Genomic DNA, 19,457 nt, shown 5'->3' with positions numbered 1-19,457 from the left:
CTAGAATTTTTCTTGAGCGCTGTTGTTGAGATGAGACCAGACATGGGGGTTGCTGAAGTGTCGCTTGTTTTGGTGCTCCATGCATTCTTAATTAATTGAAGGATCTCTTGAATCTTGATTAACATATATTGTTATACATATGGATTTTGAAATTTGGATGGTGACAATATGATTTCATTGACTTTGAATTTTGCGATGGGATGAAGAAAGTTTGGTTAAATATGGAAATTTCCCATTAAAATACAGTAAATTTGACCCATTATTTAGAAGCTTGATTTAGTGTGTGTGTGTGTGTGTGGGGGGGGGGGGGGGGGGGGGGGGGGGGTGTTTCAAGTTTGAAAGTCAAGTTTTTAAGCTTATTGCTTGATACCATGTGATTGGCCATTCCCATTTGACGCGCTTGGTCAGATTACTTTATTCAAAAGTACTGTCTTGTTTTATTTTCCCAAAAGAAAAAAAAACAACAAAAAATTCTTGCAATTGAACATATTGTAGATCAGAGTTTACAAAAGATGTGGTTCACTACGTACAATCGTTTTCTATTATTTTTGTTTGAAAATTTTACACACATCTAAGAATTTGACGAGGAACAATTTAGGAACAACTTATGTTGAAAAATCTCGTCGATCAATTAATACAGATGGAACAACATAAAATCAAAATAAAGACAACAGATAGAATCCCTCTTCCAAGAAAGGGAAGCAATTATTTGAATAAATATAGCATTTATAGATAGCAGTTGTTGAAAAACCAAGACCAATGGAATCAAAAACGACAGAGATTGGAAATTGTTTGGGCATTGAGTTGAGCCATTTGCATTTGAAACTGAAGCTTCACCATCTGATCCTTCGCCTTAATACTAGCAAGCATCAATCTTTGTTCATCAGATAATCCCTCTAAATCTTCTTCTTCTTCTTCTTCTTTGGCTTCATCCGGAGGCCCCTCAGCAGAGATCGCGCACACTAAATGAGTATGAAAATCGCATTCTTTACAACCGTAAAACCAATACCCCTCTGTAAGGCAACAGTCGCAGACATCACACAGAACCATATTATCCCCGGAACCACCCTCCTCAGATTTCTGTCTGGACGAGTATTCAACAGAAAGAGTATGTTTATGCGCTTTCGAATCCACGGATTCAGCCAAGAAAGCGCATTTCACGTGGAGCCTGAAGTCTTCACATTTGTTGCAATGGAAGGAAAACCCTCTGATCAGGTCACCGCAAGCGTTGCAGTCGTAGTAAAGGCTGTGCTCTGGGGGCTCCGAGAGGAGCGTGAACTCGTGGTCCGGGTGGGATTTGTGTTCCGTATGGCGGGGTAGTTCAGAACACGATTTGTGGAGGAAGAACTCGCAATCGCGTTCGGAGCAAGTGTAGACCGGATCGGCTGGAATCAGGGCTTGCTCACAGCCTGAGCAGACAACATCAGCTTCATATTCATCGTCTTTATGGAGTGCAGGAACAGAGAGTTTGAGGGGATGAGGGTGGCTGAAGTGCTTCTTCATTTGTTGCCGGTGGCTGTAAGTGCACGCAGATCTGAAGATTCCCATGCATATATAAATAGATCATTCCTTGCCGATCGAGTTGACCTAGAATATATAGCTTACAAATAAAGGAATATTATATATTGTTATAAAAATCAGTTTTGTACACATAATGAAAAATTAATTGAGTTTTAATTTTATCGAATTAAAATAATGAATCGAAAAGATTATGTATATATATTATTATGTATATATATTATAATATTAATAATAATAATAAATTATTATCAATTAAGGTAAATAAAAAATTAATTGAGTTCGAATTTTATCAAATTAAAAGAATGAATCAAAAAGATTAGGTATATAAATTATAATTATATATATATATAATAATAATTAAAAAAAAACAGGTTGAAATCACATGGCAATTGCCGTGTGATTTGTGGTTGAAGAGGTGCAATGGCCAAGTCAATGAATTAAGTGGAGCATTTTATTTTTTCATGAAGATATATGAATCTTGGTTCAAGGTTTTTATCTTCTATAAATAATACTTCATTCATTTGCCTTCAACACATAAATTTCTCATCTTTTCTTTCTATATGCGAATTTTTAAGTATTAACACTTAAAGTTCAAATTTTCAAGATATAAAATCTTGAGTTTGGATTTTCTAAACTTATACGCTTAAATTCGAATTTTTGAATTAAATTCGGGAGTTATCCTCTAGTTTTGAGTTTTTAAGCATTTGCACTTAAATCCAAATTTTGTCAGATTTAAACTTTTGGAATTAGAGTTTTAAGTTTAATGCTTAGAATTCGAAATTAGAAAGTTTGCATATCATCTTGATAGTGTTCTAAACATTTTCTAGTTCATGTGACTTTAAAATTTGCAGTTATGTATTTTGGGAAACTAATTGCCAACAATCGCGAGCACCGGGATGAGGCAATATCGTTTTAAGAAAAAAAGTCAAACTATTACATCGATTATTTTTTCGTAACAATTGTTTAACCTATTTTTATCCCGAGATTTAAAAAAAAAAAAAAGTATACCTAGGAACATATATAAGATTGGATTAGACACAATAATTATTTGTTTTGTTCAGAAGACTTTGATGCATGATAATTATTACTTTGAAATATAATATTCCAAAGTCAACTTGTAAGCTTGGAAAAATTTTAGGTAACATCGAGCATCGTGCAAATTTTCAAAAGACAAATGATACATACAACATATATTTTTGCATTATATATTATTTCGTAGCCGCCGAAGCTGCATAAAGTATGGTAAAAATGTAATAATGAATTAAGGGGCCGCTTAGTATGTAGGACGAGAATATTACTACTGTAAAAATTATATGATCGAGTGATACATAATTTTTATGTAAGAATTTTTAGTGTTAATTTGAGACAATATGATTTTTGTGTTTGGTTGGTTTATTGTCTCGAAATCTCTCGTGGCCGGGTTTACAGAAAGAATCACCCACCACTGGCAAGAAACCAACGACGACAGCCATATATAAGCCCGATCCCGATCGATATTCATTCCCGGATACTCCCGAACCAAAGCCTGAAGTGATCTAGGCATTTTCATAAGCGATGTTGATGAAACGCTGACATTGAAGTGGTATGATGTTATATCATTATTTTTTATGAAAAATGATTAAAATTATATAATAAAAAAATCATCGAAATTTACTTCAAAATTCCATAATTTAACATATTGCCTCCTTGGTTAGCGTTGACAGAGACTTGCAATTTGGAGTTGATTAATAAACTAAATCAACGTGTGTTTTTTTTTTAATATTGAAAAGTTTTGTCCTTTTTCTTGGACAAAGTCTATGAATTTCTTGGCAGATGACTAAGCAAAACTAAGTCGAAGGTGTGCATGCAAGAATTGTTGAGAATTATCCACAAAGAATTCGTATAATTTTTCAAACATTTCATCTGTCACGACGTATTGTTGCAGCCGATTATAAGATAATTGGTTATTGAGTTTTTAAAATTTTATTTGAAGCCACATAAAGAATAAAACTTTTGGGGGAAATATACTCTCTGATACACAGGTTTGATTGAAATTATACGTTTTGTACATGTATACAATAGAATATTTCAAAATTTGTCCTCAATAATAATAATAAAAATTAGATAAATAAGTAATAGTAATTTCGTTTCCACCTTCCATTAGATTTCCATTAATTGCTTTCATATTATGAGTAGGTCTCTTGCGAGACGGTCTCACGAATCTTTATATCTGAGATGAGTTAACCATACCGATATTCATAATAAAAAATAATATTTTTATTATAAAAAGTAATATTTTTTCAAAGATGACTCAAATAAGATATATGTCTCACAAAATACGATCCGTAAGACCGTCTCACACAAGTTTTTGTCCAATATTATATTTACATAGTACTAACATTTTCAAATTATTAATTTATATTTATATAACTATTGTTATTAGCTACACAATATATCAATATTTTGAACTTGGTACTACATACACACGTAATATGTTGAGAAACATTATTTTAAAAAATAATTCATTGTTTGACATTTATCTCACTTATCAATTTATCAAGCATAAAAATTATAATAAATAAAAAAACTAAGCGTTAAATTCATTAAATACAAGAGAGATGCGTGCGACAAAACTATTAGGTTGCTTTTGAATTTGAGGATTTAGATTTGATATAGTATTTGAAAGAATGATTAAAAATGAATTTATATTGACATAAATTTGAAATTCACAAACTAACTCAAAAAATAACTTGAGGAATTGACATAAATTTGAAATTCACAAAATAACTCAAAAAATAACTTGAGGATTTAAATTTCATTATCATGTAAATTTACTCAAACAAAGCAATTGATTTATAATTGGCAAAAACTTGTGAGACGGATATCTTATTTGGATCATCCATGAAAAAATATTATTTTTTATGCTAAGAATATTACTTTTTATTGTGAATATTGATAAGTTGACCCGTCTCACAGAAAGATTCGTGAGACTGTCTCACAAGAGACCTATTCTTTATCATTACGTGATGAAAATCCTTAGCTTCAAAGATTTCATTTGAAACCTCATGTTGCATTTGAATTAAAGGATTTTAATGGATTTGATTCTAAATATGTTGTATCTATATCGTCACGATTCGACGATTATCTTCACAGTACCTAACACGAGTCTTTTCACAACGCGTGCTTGTGATTACGTTTTCATTCGCATGCAACTTGTGAAAAATTTCACGTTTTACTCATCTTGAATCCAAACATAACATTAAGTTACATTTGGTCAAAAGATTTGATTTGAGCATAAATTTGATGATAAATGTGAAATGAGATATATATATTTTGAAAATATTTTAAATTTTTCATAATTATCATTACATCTAAATAGATTAAAAAGATGTACATTTCAAATCCACCAAACATATCTTAATCAACACAATCAAATATATTTAATATCTATATATTTGAAATAAATTTTATTAGACAAAAATTTGTGTGAAACGATCTCAGGGTCGTATTTTGTGAGACAGATCTCTTGTTTGAGTCATCCATGAAAAAAATATTAGTTTTTATGCTAAGAGTTTTATTTTTTATTGTAAATATCGATAAAGTCTACTCGTCTCATAGATAAAGATTCGTAAGATCATCTCACAAGACATCTTTTTTTTTATTATATCATATAAGAGAATATACACTTCCTCGAGGACCCGCCTCTTTTGTTGTGGGATCCAAATCGAACGGATGAGGCGATTTCTTGATACTACTTTTTTAGGAAACTCAAATAGTATAAATGCAATTTGGATTTTAATTATAAAAAATAAAAAAATAAAAACAGTATTAGCTACCTTACCGCCTCCCTCACAATTTCTCTTGAAAAGAAATTTTATCGAAACTCTACATTTCAGTCACCAAACGGGCAAGAAATTGTATGTGGTTCTGTTCTTTTACATGATCGTTTTGATTTTCTTTTTTTGATTTCTGGGCTTATGAACCCTGATCTTGTTGATTTAATTAATGTTCAATTTCGATTATTGGTTGTTGGGTTATTTCTTTTGCCAATTAAAGTAGGATTCTTGGTAGGAAACTCCAGGATTTACTGGGACGAAGTCATGGATCTTGATCTGAACCAACAGTCTCCGAAATCACCATTGCGTTTGGGGTCGTCGTTAAATGAACCGGAAACTTGTAATAGCGGAATAGGCGATAGAATTCGTTTTCTGGAGGCTGTGACCGGTCGTGCCATTCAACGGCGCCGGCATGACCAGCAACCAAGCGATCATGACATGGCTGAGATGGGGAAATGTTGGAAAATTGAGAGTTCCCATTTGGTGGCCAAGGCGTTGGAGATGGATGCCGGGGCTAGCAACGTTTGTGTGCCTGATGAGGAAGTATGTTTCTATGCTTGCAATATATGTTCGGAGACGGCGAGGAGTCCTGTGGTGACTTGCTGCGGACACCTTTTTTGCTGGGCTTGCTTTTATCATATGAATTACGTGGATTCGACGTCTAAGGAGTGCCCGGTCTGCGAGGGAGAGGTGTCGGACGGGTCGGTGATTCCCGTATACGGGAATGGGGATGTTGCGTGCGAGTTGGAATCCAGTGTGAAGACACCGCCGAGACCCAAAGCCAGGAGAGTGGAGAGTGTTAGGCAGCAGCGGCGTGGTTTGGAGGACGTTCCTGTTGCGGAGGCGCTCAGGCGGATTAGGATTGGTATTGGTGCAATGGTGGAGTGAGTCAGGCCATCAGGCTCAATCTATATCTTCTTTGCTTCCATTCTCATGTAATGAATGTTGTTATAGAATTAGAAAATTGTTAAGAGACAGATTAAAGTGGAGGATCTTACTCTTGTTTGTACTCTTCCGTTCTATACTCATACTATTGGCAGTAAAAGTTTAGGATTTGGATCCTGCTCTTGTTGCAGCACCAGCACTACTCTTTTTACACCAGATTTCGTTAGTTGACAATTTTTTAAATTTATACGATACTGTGTGAAGTCCATCTGATCTGATGATCAGATGGTATAAAAAAAAAGTAGAGTACTAGATTATGCTGTGTTTTTAGATAACTCGTCCGATGTAATTTGGGTTTTCTTGAAAAAATATGTTTTGGGTTGATGTGAAAGGTCATCCAAGAAAATAGTGACAGACTACAATTGGACCGTATAAATAAGATCTTTACCTGAATTCAACCCAACATATAACGTTTAATGTTTTCAACTATCAAACCCAAATAATGTCAGCCCAAATTATTATTATTATTATAGCAAAATACTATTAAAAAAAACCTCAAAGTTTTCGAATGGATCGATCTATTCTGACCATCTCTGCCATGTTTTGGCCACGGGCCGTGGATTGTGTGACATCAAAAATAAATTAAAGCACAAGATCACTGCTACAATTGTTGCATATACAAGAGGACAGCACTTTCAATTATACCAATTTTCTTAACTAAGATGATAATGTATAACCCTTTTTATTAAAAAAAATGAGATTTTATAAGTAATTTTTAAACAAAGTGGCACATTTTTTTTTTGCTAAACAAGGACTTATAATTATTAGATGTTTAAAATATGATTTTGTCGACTATTTATTGTTACAGCTCTCTGAAGCCTTACCTTCCGAATTTTCAAGTTAAAAAAATGAAATATTTAAAACAATAATATGAAAAAGTAGAAAAAAGGAAAACGAAAATAAGGGGAAATCGGATTATTTGAAATTGAGGACCAGACCAAGAAATTATGTTTTAATTTCGGGAGTCAATTAATTGAAAATATTAAAAACATCCCTAAATCCAGTATCTTTATGAGCAGGTCTCTTGTGAGACGGTCTCACGAATCTTAATCTGTGAGACGGGTCAACCATACCGATATTCACAATAAAAAGTAATACTCTTATCATAAAAAGTAATATTTTTTCATGGATGACCCAAATATGAGATCTGTCTCACAAAATACGACATGTGAGATCGTCTCACACAAGTTTTTACATATCTTTATTTCTTCTTTTTCTATCCTCTTTTCCGGGTAGTTCTAGGTCAAGTTTTGCATGTATTTATTTTTAGATCAAAACATATATATATATTATTAAGTCATGAAACCATGTTGAACGCAGCAAATGTCATGCTTTTGAATTATTATTTATATTAATTGCGATCAGAAGCCATTATTTTTCATTTTTAGAATAATAAAATAAAATAGAAAGTGAATGTGATGCGAGAAAGCATGAAAATCACGGCTGGCTAGACAATGATTTGGGCTTTTCTTATTACAATATCATTAAATCATATATGTTTCTCAAATTTTTACGAAAGTTGACGACATATATGTTGATGATCAAATGACTAACATTTGACCACATCATAGAAAGAAAAATACTCCAATTACAACATAGAATAATCCGATTTGGGGTAAGCTTGAACTAACTCCTCTTTATTGCAATGAATGTTTGTGTTTGAGCTGATGTATATTTTAAATATTTTTTAGATGTATTTGTATCACTAATTATAACTTATAGTATTAATCAAGGGAGAGACCTTAATACTTAACTAAGTTTTGGTGAAACCATTTTTTCAATCCGAAAATTAATCCTAACACATTTGATCTTATATATATACAATTTGGTTTAGCAGCAAAGTTCTCAAATATTTTTTTTTCGAAATCTTTAATTTAATATAGAAAAATAATAATTAGGTTTGAATGAGAAATGGGCAAGGGTCCCCCAAAATCTTGTAATTGGAACATGGCATGAACCACATAAAAATTGGAGACTTTCACGTGTGCTCTTTCGGTCAAACGACCTCATTATACTAATCATCACCATTATTATTCTTAATGCTCCATTTTTCACACACCAAAACCTTAAAAAGGAGCAAAAGTAAATGACATTTCATCATCACTCACAAAAACTCATTAATATATTATCAACTAATAATAATAATAATAAAGAAAATATGGACATATATAAAGAATTAATTTGGAAAGGGAACAAGTCTGTGCATGTTTGGTCTACTCCTGCTCCTTGTTCTCTATTTCTTTGTTTGCCATTAAATAATTTCATGGAAGGGATAACTTCTGTATAAAGACTCTTTCCACTCATTCAATCCAAAAACCTTTTCTTCTTCTTATTCTTCGTCTCCTTAACCCAGTTCTCTCTAATTCATTTCTCCATTGATTTGTGTTATGAGCTATGGAATTAGGCTTACGCTTAGGAGATGCATCGGAACCCATGAAGTTCTTGCAAGCAAAGAGCACTCAAGAGGCGCAGAGAGCATTTACCAAAATCAAGAGATCAACTGGTGGATTAAACTTGGGCATTGATTTGAGACTCGTTCAAGAAATAGAGAAAATTCGAGGAATTGATGAAGAAAATGGTGAAAATGAAGATGATCATTTATCAGGAGGAGTTGGTAGCCATGGTGATCAAGGGGAGGCATCGCTTCAGCTTAATCTTCTCCTTTTTTCTCCTGTTCCTCGCGAGATTTCGACACATGTTGAAACCTTACCTTGGTCATCCGATAATGGTATTTTAATAATTCATCTGATGGCTGAAATTTGATAATGGTATTAGTGGTTTTTATGTGATTACTGTGTATTTAATTTTATGCGTTAATCTCTGAAGTTCGGTGGATTCTTTTGACTAAGAACAATACTATTTATTTTCTGTGATGAACAATTATTTCGTTTAGAATAAATATTCTTTGTGGGTTTTTCCAGGGAGCTCCGAAAATGATTCTTCGAGGAACAAAGGGCCACCGGCGACGATGCGGTTGGACGTGAACAGACTGCCGGCGGCCGCAGAAGAAGTCTCGACGGCAAACAGCGAAGGGTTACTGTTCCAGATGGATTTTGGTGACAAGAGAGATTTTGAAGCCACGGGAAACGAGAGAGAATCGTTTAGAGCAAGTGATGACGATGAAGGCAACGCAAGAAAAAAACTCAGGCTTTCCAAACAACAGTCTGTTTTTCTTGAACAAAGCTTTAAAGAACACCCTACTCTCAATCCTGTGAGTCAATATACACACACACAAGCATTATACATACATGCTAAAAAATAAAAATAAAAAATATTATATTTTTCTTCGAAAATAACTCATCTTATTCTCTTTGTAATCTATGCATATGAATAAGTGCTTCCAATTTTTATTTTTTGTGTTGCAGAAGCAAAAGCTTGCTCTAGCAAGTCAGCTTAATCTGAGGCCTCGACAGGTAGAAGTATGGTTTCAGAACAGAAGGGCGAGGTTTGTGAATGGATATCGATCCTCTTATCATTCATTCATTGATTGTTTGTATATATTTCATGTCACGTAAACACGCACTAATGAACACGTTTGGCACAATATTCAGGACCAAGTTGAAGCAAAACGAGGTGGATTGCGAGTACTTGAAGAGATGTTGCAAGACTCTGAGCGAAGAAAACGCAAGGCTCCACAAAGAGTTGCAAGATTTGAGAGCTCTCAAGACTCCTAACTCCAACCCATTCTACATGGCCACCACCCTCACCATATGCCCGTCTTGCAAACGCCAACGACTCGCCTCCGCACCCCAGAATTGCGGCAAGCTCACTAACATAGATTCCACCCCCACCACCCCAAACCCTACTCCATTTCCTTTGTCGACACCAAGATTTTACCCTTTGAGAAACTAATTAGTAGATTGGACTTTCATCAACATATATGTACATGTATATGCATGGGAGGGTTTTTAAGTTTGCATTTTGGTATTGGAATGAGGGATTGTGTGATGTTGATTTGTGGGATTCTTGAGCTTGGGCAAATTTTTTAGCCCATCTTTTGTGAACTTTGGGGGAGATTGATACCGATAGAGAAAACAGATTGGAAAAGGAGAAAAAGAAAAAGACCAAAAAGAAAATGAAATGTTGCTTGGATTTGTATGGATCCTTCTTTCTCCCTTATTTTTATTGGAACGTATTTGACGTTAGATTTGATCAAACACTAATTGTAATATAGTGTTGACATTTTTGAGATACGATATAGTTGTGATTAGCTATCGTATAAAGAGGTTTATAAAGATCTCGAAAACGTGTTTTACTTTTATTGAAATCAAGATGTTTACTTTGAATTCTATGTTTATGAAAAGGATTAGTCAAGAATTAATAAAGTTGTCTCTTAATTATCACTTATCAGGTCTGTTGACAAGATCAATAGGGGATTCATCGGCAAGAAAGTGAGAATATCCATGCTACATCAATATTTGTTTCCTCACTCAAGTTTCATGTGAATTTAGAAAGTATATTTTCGCTAAATTTTTATTAAAACTGATAATATCATAAAACTCTAAAAGTAAGTTTCTGTCATACGATCTTATGTATTTTTAATCGTGAGACGATTGACTCGATCTATATCTACTATCATTTTGACATAATTGACATAATGTAACAAAGAAAATAGAGTATATATATTTTCAAACAAACCAATAATTAGGAGAATATACCCATGTAGATGTAGGATTTTGGAAAGAAAAAGAAGTGAGATAGAGAAGCATGATAGCAGTGCCCGCAAAGGTCGATCCAACGGCTCGGATTTTTCCGAGTCAATATTTTTTTTTTCACATGGAGGTGGGCTCATTGTCTGTGCAGGCAGGGTGAAACAATCCAGCATGATAGGTGGAAGTTTGTTGGGATGTCCCGTGCTTCAAGGCGGGTTGGGTAGCAATGAGTTTCGTGAGGCGTGGGCGATGCACTCTTTTTATAATTGGACAAAAGTTGTGTATTCTTGATTGTGTCTGCTAAAGTTAGGCTTCCCTTTATCGTCATTGTCGATTATTATTGTCATTTAACCAATTAAATACATCCCCTCATTATTCATGTTTGTGAACTTCCATTTTATTTTATTTTTTATATTTCATTGTGTTTTGTTTTAATGTAGAAATAAGTGACTCAATTTATCCTTCTATTTGTGTTTGGAAAATAATATAATTTTAATTGGTAAATAGGTGTACAAAAAACTACGCATTCTCCTTGCCCCAAGATAATGTGAGATTAACCGGGAGAAACAGTAAAATGTGAACAAAAAAATAAACCTTTACATCTAGATGTGACAAAGCGTAATGTAATGGTTGGGGCCCGGGAATAATTTAATTAGTTTGTTGAGGGGCTAATTGCAATCCATAAATTTATATATCGGACGTGTCTGTTCTCTAATATTTTTATTTTTTTGAGAAACATCCAACATCTATAAATATCAGAAGTATCGTGTTTATATAAACTATTTTTTTGACCTTTTGAGTTTGCTAATCACGACCCTTTGAATCTTAGGTTCAATCACATATGCCAGCATCAACGGGCAGGCAGGTTCAAGATTATTTGATCAGTGTGTGCAGTCCAATGTTCAAGTCGGAAGAAATTGAAATGAGGAGAGGGAGAGTGTTGTGCCATACAGCTTTAAGGACTCGTTTATGATGGGCTCTTAGTGACTCCAATGGTTTCTGAGCATTATGCCTGATGTCAAAGATGTGAATTAGGGGATCCCCTGAGCCAGAACTTATGCATACACCATCCGGAGACCACGCCTGACTGATGAGAGCCGACTGTGATTCACCACTCTCTTGGTTCCACCCGAGACTATGGATCTCCTGGGGCTTCGCTCTGAAATCAATTAGTTTAAGCTGCCGCCCTGGGGTCCTGCAAGCACAGACATTACATCCTGTTGAATTTGGTTTACAACTTCAGATGGTAACCCAAAAAAAAAAAAATTGGCCTAGCGTCACAAGTTACTCATTGAATAAAAACTAGTTGAACTTGTAAGAACTTTGAGAAAACTTACCCTGTCTGAACCATAAAGAGGTTGAAGTCGCATGGATTAGTTAGAACACTCATGCATTTGCTTTCGGTCTGATACTTGTAAACAACCTTCCCAGATGTCGTATCAAATCCAATTATTCTTTTGTCTGCACCAGCAGACATTACAACATTCTTATCCCGCAATCCAGCAACCCCCATTACAGCACTGGTATGGATACTTCTGTGTAATGAATTAGGTTTCCATGAGCCTTCCTTATCACGTTCGGTCCAAAGAACTACATCATGATCGCTGCCACCAGTAACGAAGCATGTTTTGTCCCATGGCATGAAGTTTATGCTGTTGATTATGCCTTTAACGTGAGGCTTGTCTTCAAGAAAGCTTACCCGTGTTCTCTATGAAACCAAAACTGAAACTGAGGTCGACTTCACAGAGGTGGTAACCAAAAATAAAGTGCATAAAAAACAGACTCAATAGCCACTAAATTACAGTACGCACGTATACACTTTACAATAACAGCATTACAGGATAATAGCACCATGACTTGAGATCCTTACATCATTTCCTTCATTCAGTTCCAGAATTGATATCTGAGAATCCCCACCATCAGCAGTATAAACCGAAAAAAGTCTATTTGCCTGTGGATGCCAAGCTATATCTTCTGGCCATCTCCTTTGCTTGTTGGATTGACATTCAGAAATACTTAGAAGATCGACACCAGCACTGCACTTTTATGTTAAGAGTTCAGTTCAAGTTATAAACCTACATCACTTGCCAAGTAATAACTGAAAAACATGTGCCGAACAATGCAAATCTGAAACGTATGTTAGTATCCAAGCTATGATTGAAACGCGCATACTGAAAGCATCATAAAGGAACAAAAGTATGAGATCAAAGAGATATGCGAATAAATTTGCTTCCAATAATACTTACCCTTTCCCCTGGATTTGCCACAGATTAACCACTCCATCCAATGCACTGCAAATCATTCAAACTTATCAAGTGGAAATACCATCAAGAGAGTTATGAGGCAGTTTAAGACCAAAAGGTTTTAGTCATATGTAATTGAAAATCTGCAATGCTAACAACAGATAAGATTTTTTTTAAATGCAAATAGAAAAACCGAATCTAATACTGTTGGCCATTGCATGGTAGTCTGTAAATAACTTATGTTTAAGAGGATAAGTAAAAAAAAAGTAAAAGAAAAATTATAATTTGATGTTGAAATCAAGACATGGCCAATGAAACGGGTGCAATTGCATTCTCTTTCTGATAATTTGTGACTGAAACATATTTTCAGACTTTCTTAATTAAATGCAACATTCAAAATTATACTATGGACGAAGAAAAATAATAAAATCAACAAAGCATGACAATACTGACAAGGAAAATTGAGCATACAATCTCTAATTAACATGTAAAACATAGACATGTCTGAAACATAGATTCTCAAAGAAAAAGATGACAAAACTAAACATGCCATAAAGCGTATAGCTTTGTTGAGATATCATGCATGTCACCACCATGTCCACCAATCCAACTTATCCAGTTGCCAAAAGTGAAGAACAAAATTAAACACGATATTTTAAATTTATATTAGGTCTTCCAAAAGAGCAAGAATTTTGAATTTAAATCATTTGATAGTATTGTGAAAACATAAATTGACAGTTGAACCAGGAAGCCACAAAAAATCCCTGAGAAAAATGAAGAGAGCCCTTTAAACATGATGCAGAGATCACCAACTGGTTGTGCTCATTTTTGTGCTACAGTGCAATCATAATGTTAATATTTGACACAAAAGAAGCATTAGAAGTACGTGACTGATGGGCAACTTTACCATGCTACCAATAGAAAACTATTAAAAGAAGATAGGGACAATATACAACATTAAGCTTCAAGATTTCATCCTGGTAAATATTAATCTTTCAAAATAATATAGTTTTGATCCTAAACTTTGTCGTGAACTTAACCGATACATTAGTAAAAGTAACACTCTCAACTTTGTTTGAACACGATTTATACATTTAGCAAACATCATTAATTCTGAAGTGGAGAGAACTGTTGACTATTGAACTTTCCAACAAGAGGAATTGTAACAAAGAGCGAAGTTTCCTTATGGCTCAAACCTTTCATATGTGCTGAGAGAGTTATTAATATGCATTCCAGGTAATGTGTAGATTATTGAACCAGTGGCATGCAAAGCTAGTGATATTATGCATAATAACAAAAATAAAACTGAAAAAATTAAATTTGGGCCTTGATCTTTTTCTTTTCTTTCGCACAGAGCAACCAACATCACAACATCCTAGGTTGTATCATGAATTCAAGAGGGCCACAATCTCCATCAATTATAATTTTTGTTATTCCTGTGAGAAATCAGGAATGATCAAATCACCTGGTCACAAATAAATTATCACTAGTCGGACAAAGCTCAAGGCTTCTCAGCCTTCTTTTGTGTTGACTAGATATAAGAACAGCCTCGCAATGGAATCTTTGTGATGAAGCCATGCTTCCTATCAACGGAACCAAGTCTTTATCTTCTTTCTCCTCTGTATTCACAAAGATATGATTATGGATAATATTATTTACTAGCCATAATATCATGCAAAAATGTGAAACTTTAAAAGACTACCAGATTACACTCCTCAATTACGATTATCACCGAACAAGGATGCAAGTCCAATAGTTTAAATAAAACCCACAAATCCAGCTCAAATGTTACATCTGAATGGGCAGAAAACTTAAATATGAGTTCAAATAATGAAGATTATGATAATTTCACATTGTTACCCTCAACAGTAAAGGTTGTAAGTTAGTGTTACCGTTTTATGAACTTTTGAGCAAATTTATATTGGAGGAAACATAAAAATTTTGGTGAATACAGCAAAAAATAATACAAGTAATCAGTTAGGGACGGAGTGATTAAATTCTTAGCAGCACTGAAAGATTTTACAAAAAAAAGCATACTTTGTGGCACGAGAGTATGCTACGTGCATAAGCATTTTTTCACCCTCAATTTTCCTTAATACTAAAGATTGTCTTGCCGCAACCGCAACCGCAGCCGCTATTTGTCCTTCTGAAATATGTAAGGTTCACATAAATTATGTGTATCCATGTCTTGATTTATTCTTTATTTTTTGTTTGTTTTTCCTCACAAGGGCAGCCTTCTGCATATGTCTCGCATATGTTATGGTAAAATAAGTGCTTTTGGTAATGCATGGAATGAAATAGAGATTAGAGTATAACCCGAATGATGCCTAATATGTAAAGTTACATAGCAATTACCATGCTTCTTTTTCGTTCCTTTAGGTTGAGATTCCATGTTTTCTTGCTCCGAAGATGTTTTACGAGCTTTGCCTCCATTTTGCCATCCATTGCTATTGATTTGAGTGGCTATTGACACGGGAAGAAATGCACCAGAATTGCCAGTGACTTCATTTCCAGATTCTTTCATGGTCATTGAATGTGACATGCTTGGATTCACAGAAGGAATCACAAGCTGTGGTTTAGAGTGATATTTTTCTCGAGAAGAATCTCTATGTTTACGTACAACACTAGCTGATCTTCCTTCAATTCCATGATCATCTCTTGACAATTTAATCAAATCCACATCAAACAGCTGTGGTTTGTACTGAAACTGGTTTTGAGTAGAATCACCACTTGCGTTGGCAGGATTCGCTGAACTTTCCAAATTTACCTTTCTTATACAGTTTCTTAAAGTTTCTGAAGCCATTGGAGTTTCCTGGCCACGATGACGAGACAATTCAGTTTGTGTATCCATCAACCTTGTTAATGCTTCATCAAGCTGCAACCAAACATAAAGTCATAAATCCATGGTTTCTTATTGATGAAAATGGTACGGACCATGTGAGTGCAGAAACCATGAGGCCTACCTCCTACCTCATCTCACCCTAGCAATTATTATTTTGTAAGTGAATGTATTATTATTTTGAAAAAATTTACTTTTAGGAAAAGTATCAAGAGGGCAGAGGCATAAATTGGAACTCAACAATCAAAACAAAAATAATCTTGCATCATGCTACATTATTATAATGATTGTAACCAACTTCATGCACATGCTCCAAGTAAAGTTACTCTACAAAAATTCAAGGTGTTAAAGCACAGCACCAATCAGGGTGATAATTACGGATGGCCACCAATAGCCCCGCGATAGAGTCGTTGATTTTTCATAGGTTTACTGTTTGATTCACACTTCTTTAGCTTATTTGCACGAATGCAAATTCTTTTTCCAAAAAAGAGGGTAATGATTGGGAATGCTTGAGCTCCTTGCTTACTCGTGTGGCATGATCGAAACTTTAGGCTCCATAGGTGAACTATGTAAGAGAAATTAGTGCAGATGCATGTGACTATCTTCAAAGGAGAATAAAATAAAAAACCGCTAATGTTTCAAAACAGCCAAAAATAAGGTCCCTGCATCTGGTCTTTGCCATCAGATGCTTGCAACATATGAGGCTTATGGAGCATCACGGGATAGACTAATTACGCTTTTCTAGTCTCTTTGTTCTGTACTACACCAACACTGTTATATACAAAGAATATCTCTTGCCTTCTCTGAATAACTAGAGCTTGAGCCTAACATTGGTACCAACTAAAGTCAAGAAAATAAGCAATGCAAAAAAAGGAGATAGAAAATTAGAAAAACCGAGAGAACTGATTTAAAAGTATTCCTCCAATCATTTAGACACCAATATACGAAAATAACATTCAAAAAAAGAAAGACATTTGTTTTCTCAAACTTCAGGGTAAAATATCCTTTATTGACCCTGAAAACATTGAAGTGGGTACTTGACTAGTGCTGACCTGAGAATATTCACGACAGTTCTCATCCCTCAAGTTTTTAGTTCAACTTTTCATGGACCATTTGATTTTACACGGATATAACATGGGACGCTAGAGCTAACAAGATGTACTCATCATACAATAATTGAATCCACAAAAAAATGATCACAGCCCACACTTTCCTATAACATTTGGTCCACCAATCATTACCCTTTAAACGTTGGATACTTGATCGTCGCGGTGTTGCAGCATTCACTAGTCAAGGAACAAAAGAATCTCAATATTGAAATCGCTGCACCTGCATTGCACTTACCTATAACTTTATCAAGCATTACACAAGAGGGCATTAGTACTTTGGAGTTGCATGTAATCTGAATGATAAAATCGCAATGTAAATCATGTTCAACGAGTGGTGACCTCCCATAAATAAATGTTTGTAAATACATCAAAAAGAAGAAAGACACCCCCAATTCACTTTACAGTGTACATTAATAAAACAACAAGAAAAACACCAAAAACAAGCACAAGTTCCTCCAAAAAACTTCGTATCCAACAAAAGAATAAAAAATCTTTCTCGAAAATGTTTACATTGAGAAGAAAAGAAAACCTGGAACTTGTAATAAGCAACGCGCTCACGAAGCTGCTCCACTTCTTTGGTACGGAGTTCAACAAGGACTTCTAGTGCTGCTTCTTGGTCTTTCCAACTACGTTCCTCCGTTGTTCCATCTCCATATTCTTCTTCTTCGTCTTCTAATTTCACAATTTCGATTCTGGGCTTCTTCGGAAACGGTAGCCCTCTCATTTTCCTACTTCAAAAAAGATTCCTCGCGTTCTGCCGTGAATTTGGTGGACTGATACACGACTAACTGGAGGCGGCGGCGGGAAGCACGTAAGTTTTTTCAGAAAGCCAGTTTTCGAACCCTCCCGGGCATAAAGAACCGACCCGAGCCCGCTACTTGGCGTCATTTAAAAAAAAAAAAGAGGAATTAATCAAAACAAACAAGTAAATATAAAAGATAATTTTTATATATATTTGAACTCCACTTTTTATTTATCACACCATTTTACATATAAATTTTAGACATAAGGTGGAGTGTCATGAAAAAATTTGAAATGTAAATATATATAAATGTTTTAAAAATGATAAGGTTTGTTTGGATAAAACTATTTCGTCTATATGAATTATCAATCAACATAAATTCATCTAAGTAATCAAATGTATTTGAAATTTATAAATTTAAATAATTAGTTATTCTATAATTCGTTTTCTATAAAGTTAAGATAGATTACTAATTATATAGTCCATTGGACATATTTGAAAGTACGAGTACAAATTGAAACGAAATAAACTTGAAAACGCAATCCTAGAAACTGGCTTGATTTAGCTCAATTATATATGTTGATTCAAGTTGTTAATTAGCTCGAGGATAGTTTCTTAACATGAAATTGATTGAATTTACAACCATGCCTCTTCTTCTTTATCATATATACAAATAACTTCGACCACAAATGCTAAATAATAATTATAAAATAATCATTTTCTTTTAAGATTTTTATTGTTTTTTTCATATTTGTGTATTTTAGCGATTGAAATATATTTTGAGTAAAGAAATTAACATATTTGTTGAGTTATAATTGATAAAAGTTTCACTTCAGCCTTTTTTCTATGAATTTATTATATTATACATTTAAAAACCTTTTTTTAAAATATATATATATATATATATATATATATATATATATATATATATATATATATATATATACAACCGGTTCACAAATTCACAAATTGCAATAATAATATTGAACTAGAATACATATGTCCAAGCTGTATACTATTCGAGAAAATTTTGGGACCAAGGACAATGCTCCCGTGTTTTTTGAGCTAGGGATCAGCAATATGGAGAACTTATGCGGCTGATTTGTCCTCTTTTTTCGTGATCTTCCTTCTCTTCTTCTCAGATTGAGGCGTCTTTTGTTTCAAATCATAGCAAAAGGACATTAGGGAGACAGCAAGATGATAATTACGATGCGCTGAAACAAATGTAAGCAATTTCAGCAATTCTAACTACAAATATCATAACTGAGGGTGAGACATGAATAATATAATCGAACAGTTTGGTTAATTACTGGCCATAGAAGTATACAAGACTTCAGACCATGTAGTTATATGATTAAAATAATCGACAATCACGGCAAAGATATGGACACATAAAAAAATTTGTAAAATTAAAGTTGATTTTGAATTTTATAGCAAAACACTTCACAAAACTTATCAGAATCTTACCAGAAAGAATGACATCTTTCGTGCTCGCTGACTTGCAAGTACCATGCTGAGAAAAAAATTCAAGGTCTTTTGCCAACTGAAAGTTCCACTCATTTTATGGGAAAAAATTTAAACTCTTGACATT

The 19,457-nt window shown here is 34.1% G+C and overlaps 4 protein-coding genes across 9 annotated transcripts; 2 read left to right on the top strand and 2 right to left on the bottom strand.

The window, feature by feature from the left end:
- Nucleotides 1-765: 765 nt before the first annotated feature.
- On the bottom strand, nucleotides 766-1,503 carry LOC140809296 (protein VACUOLELESS GAMETOPHYTES-like). The gene has a single exon (XM_073166881.1). The coding sequence runs from the start codon at nucleotides 1,501-1,503 to the stop codon at nucleotides 766-768; it is 738 nt and encodes a 245-aa protein (XP_073022982.1).
- Nucleotides 1,504-5,304: 3,801 nt separating this feature from the next.
- Nucleotides 5,305-6,379, top strand: LOC140813629 (uncharacterized). Of its 5 annotated transcripts, none has more exons than XM_073172257.1 (2): nucleotides 5,305-5,417; nucleotides 5,572-6,379. In XM_073172257.1, exon 2 carries the CDS (start codon nucleotides 5,601-5,603, stop codon nucleotides 6,222-6,224), a length of 624 nt encoding a protein of 207 aa, XP_073028358.1. In that variant the 5' UTR covers nucleotides 5,305-5,417; nucleotides 5,572-5,600; the 3' UTR covers nucleotides 6,225-6,379. The 5 variants fall into 5 exon arrangements, with proteins under 5 accessions (XP_073028358.1, XP_073028367.1, XP_073028340.1 ...); XM_073172266.1 differs by having other exon boundaries at nucleotides 5,321-5,417; nucleotides 5,582-6,379; XM_073172239.1 differs by having other exon boundaries at nucleotides 5,322-5,421; nucleotides 5,560-6,379.
- Nucleotides 6,380-8,478: 2,099 nt separating this feature from the next.
- LOC140838193 (homeobox-leucine zipper protein HOX28-like) lies at nucleotides 8,479-10,557 on the top strand. The gene is made up of 4 exons (XM_073204328.1): nucleotides 8,479-9,009; nucleotides 9,203-9,492; nucleotides 9,647-9,726; nucleotides 9,833-10,557. The coding sequence occupies exons 1-4, from the start codon at nucleotides 8,676-8,678 to the stop codon at nucleotides 10,131-10,133; spliced, it is 1,005 nt and encodes a 334-aa protein (XP_073060429.1). The 5' UTR covers nucleotides 8,479-8,675; the 3' UTR covers nucleotides 10,134-10,557.
- A 1,180-nt stretch (nucleotides 10,558-11,737) lies between these two features.
- LOC140838178 (uncharacterized) lies at nucleotides 11,738-18,019 on the bottom strand. Of its 2 annotated transcripts, XM_073204315.1 has the most exons (8): nucleotides 17,654-17,792; nucleotides 17,257-17,365; nucleotides 15,532-16,051; nucleotides 14,642-14,795; nucleotides 13,180-13,224; nucleotides 12,804-12,969; nucleotides 12,271-12,641; nucleotides 11,738-12,128 (listed from the first exon to the last, which is right to left on the bottom strand). In XM_073204315.1, exons 3-8 carry the CDS (start codon nucleotides 16,025-16,027, stop codon nucleotides 11,807-11,809), a joined length of 1,554 nt encoding a protein of 517 aa, XP_073060416.1. In that variant the 5' UTR covers nucleotides 16,028-16,051; nucleotides 17,257-17,365; nucleotides 17,654-17,792; the 3' UTR covers nucleotides 11,738-11,806. The 2 variants fall into 2 exon arrangements, with proteins under 2 accessions (XP_073060416.1, XP_073060409.1); XM_073204308.1 differs by lacking the exon at nucleotides 17,257-17,365 and having other exon boundaries at nucleotides 17,654-18,019.
- Nucleotides 18,020-19,457: the final 1,438 nt, after the last annotated feature.

This window comes from Primulina eburnea, chromosome 1 (assembly GCF_022965805.1).
Source record: "Primulina eburnea isolate SZY01 chromosome 1, ASM2296580v1, whole genome shotgun sequence".
NCBI classification, from domain to species: Eukaryota; Viridiplantae; Streptophyta; class Magnoliopsida; order Lamiales; family Gesneriaceae; genus Primulina; species Primulina eburnea.
This window is presented reverse-complemented; position numbering and strand designations above follow the sequence as displayed.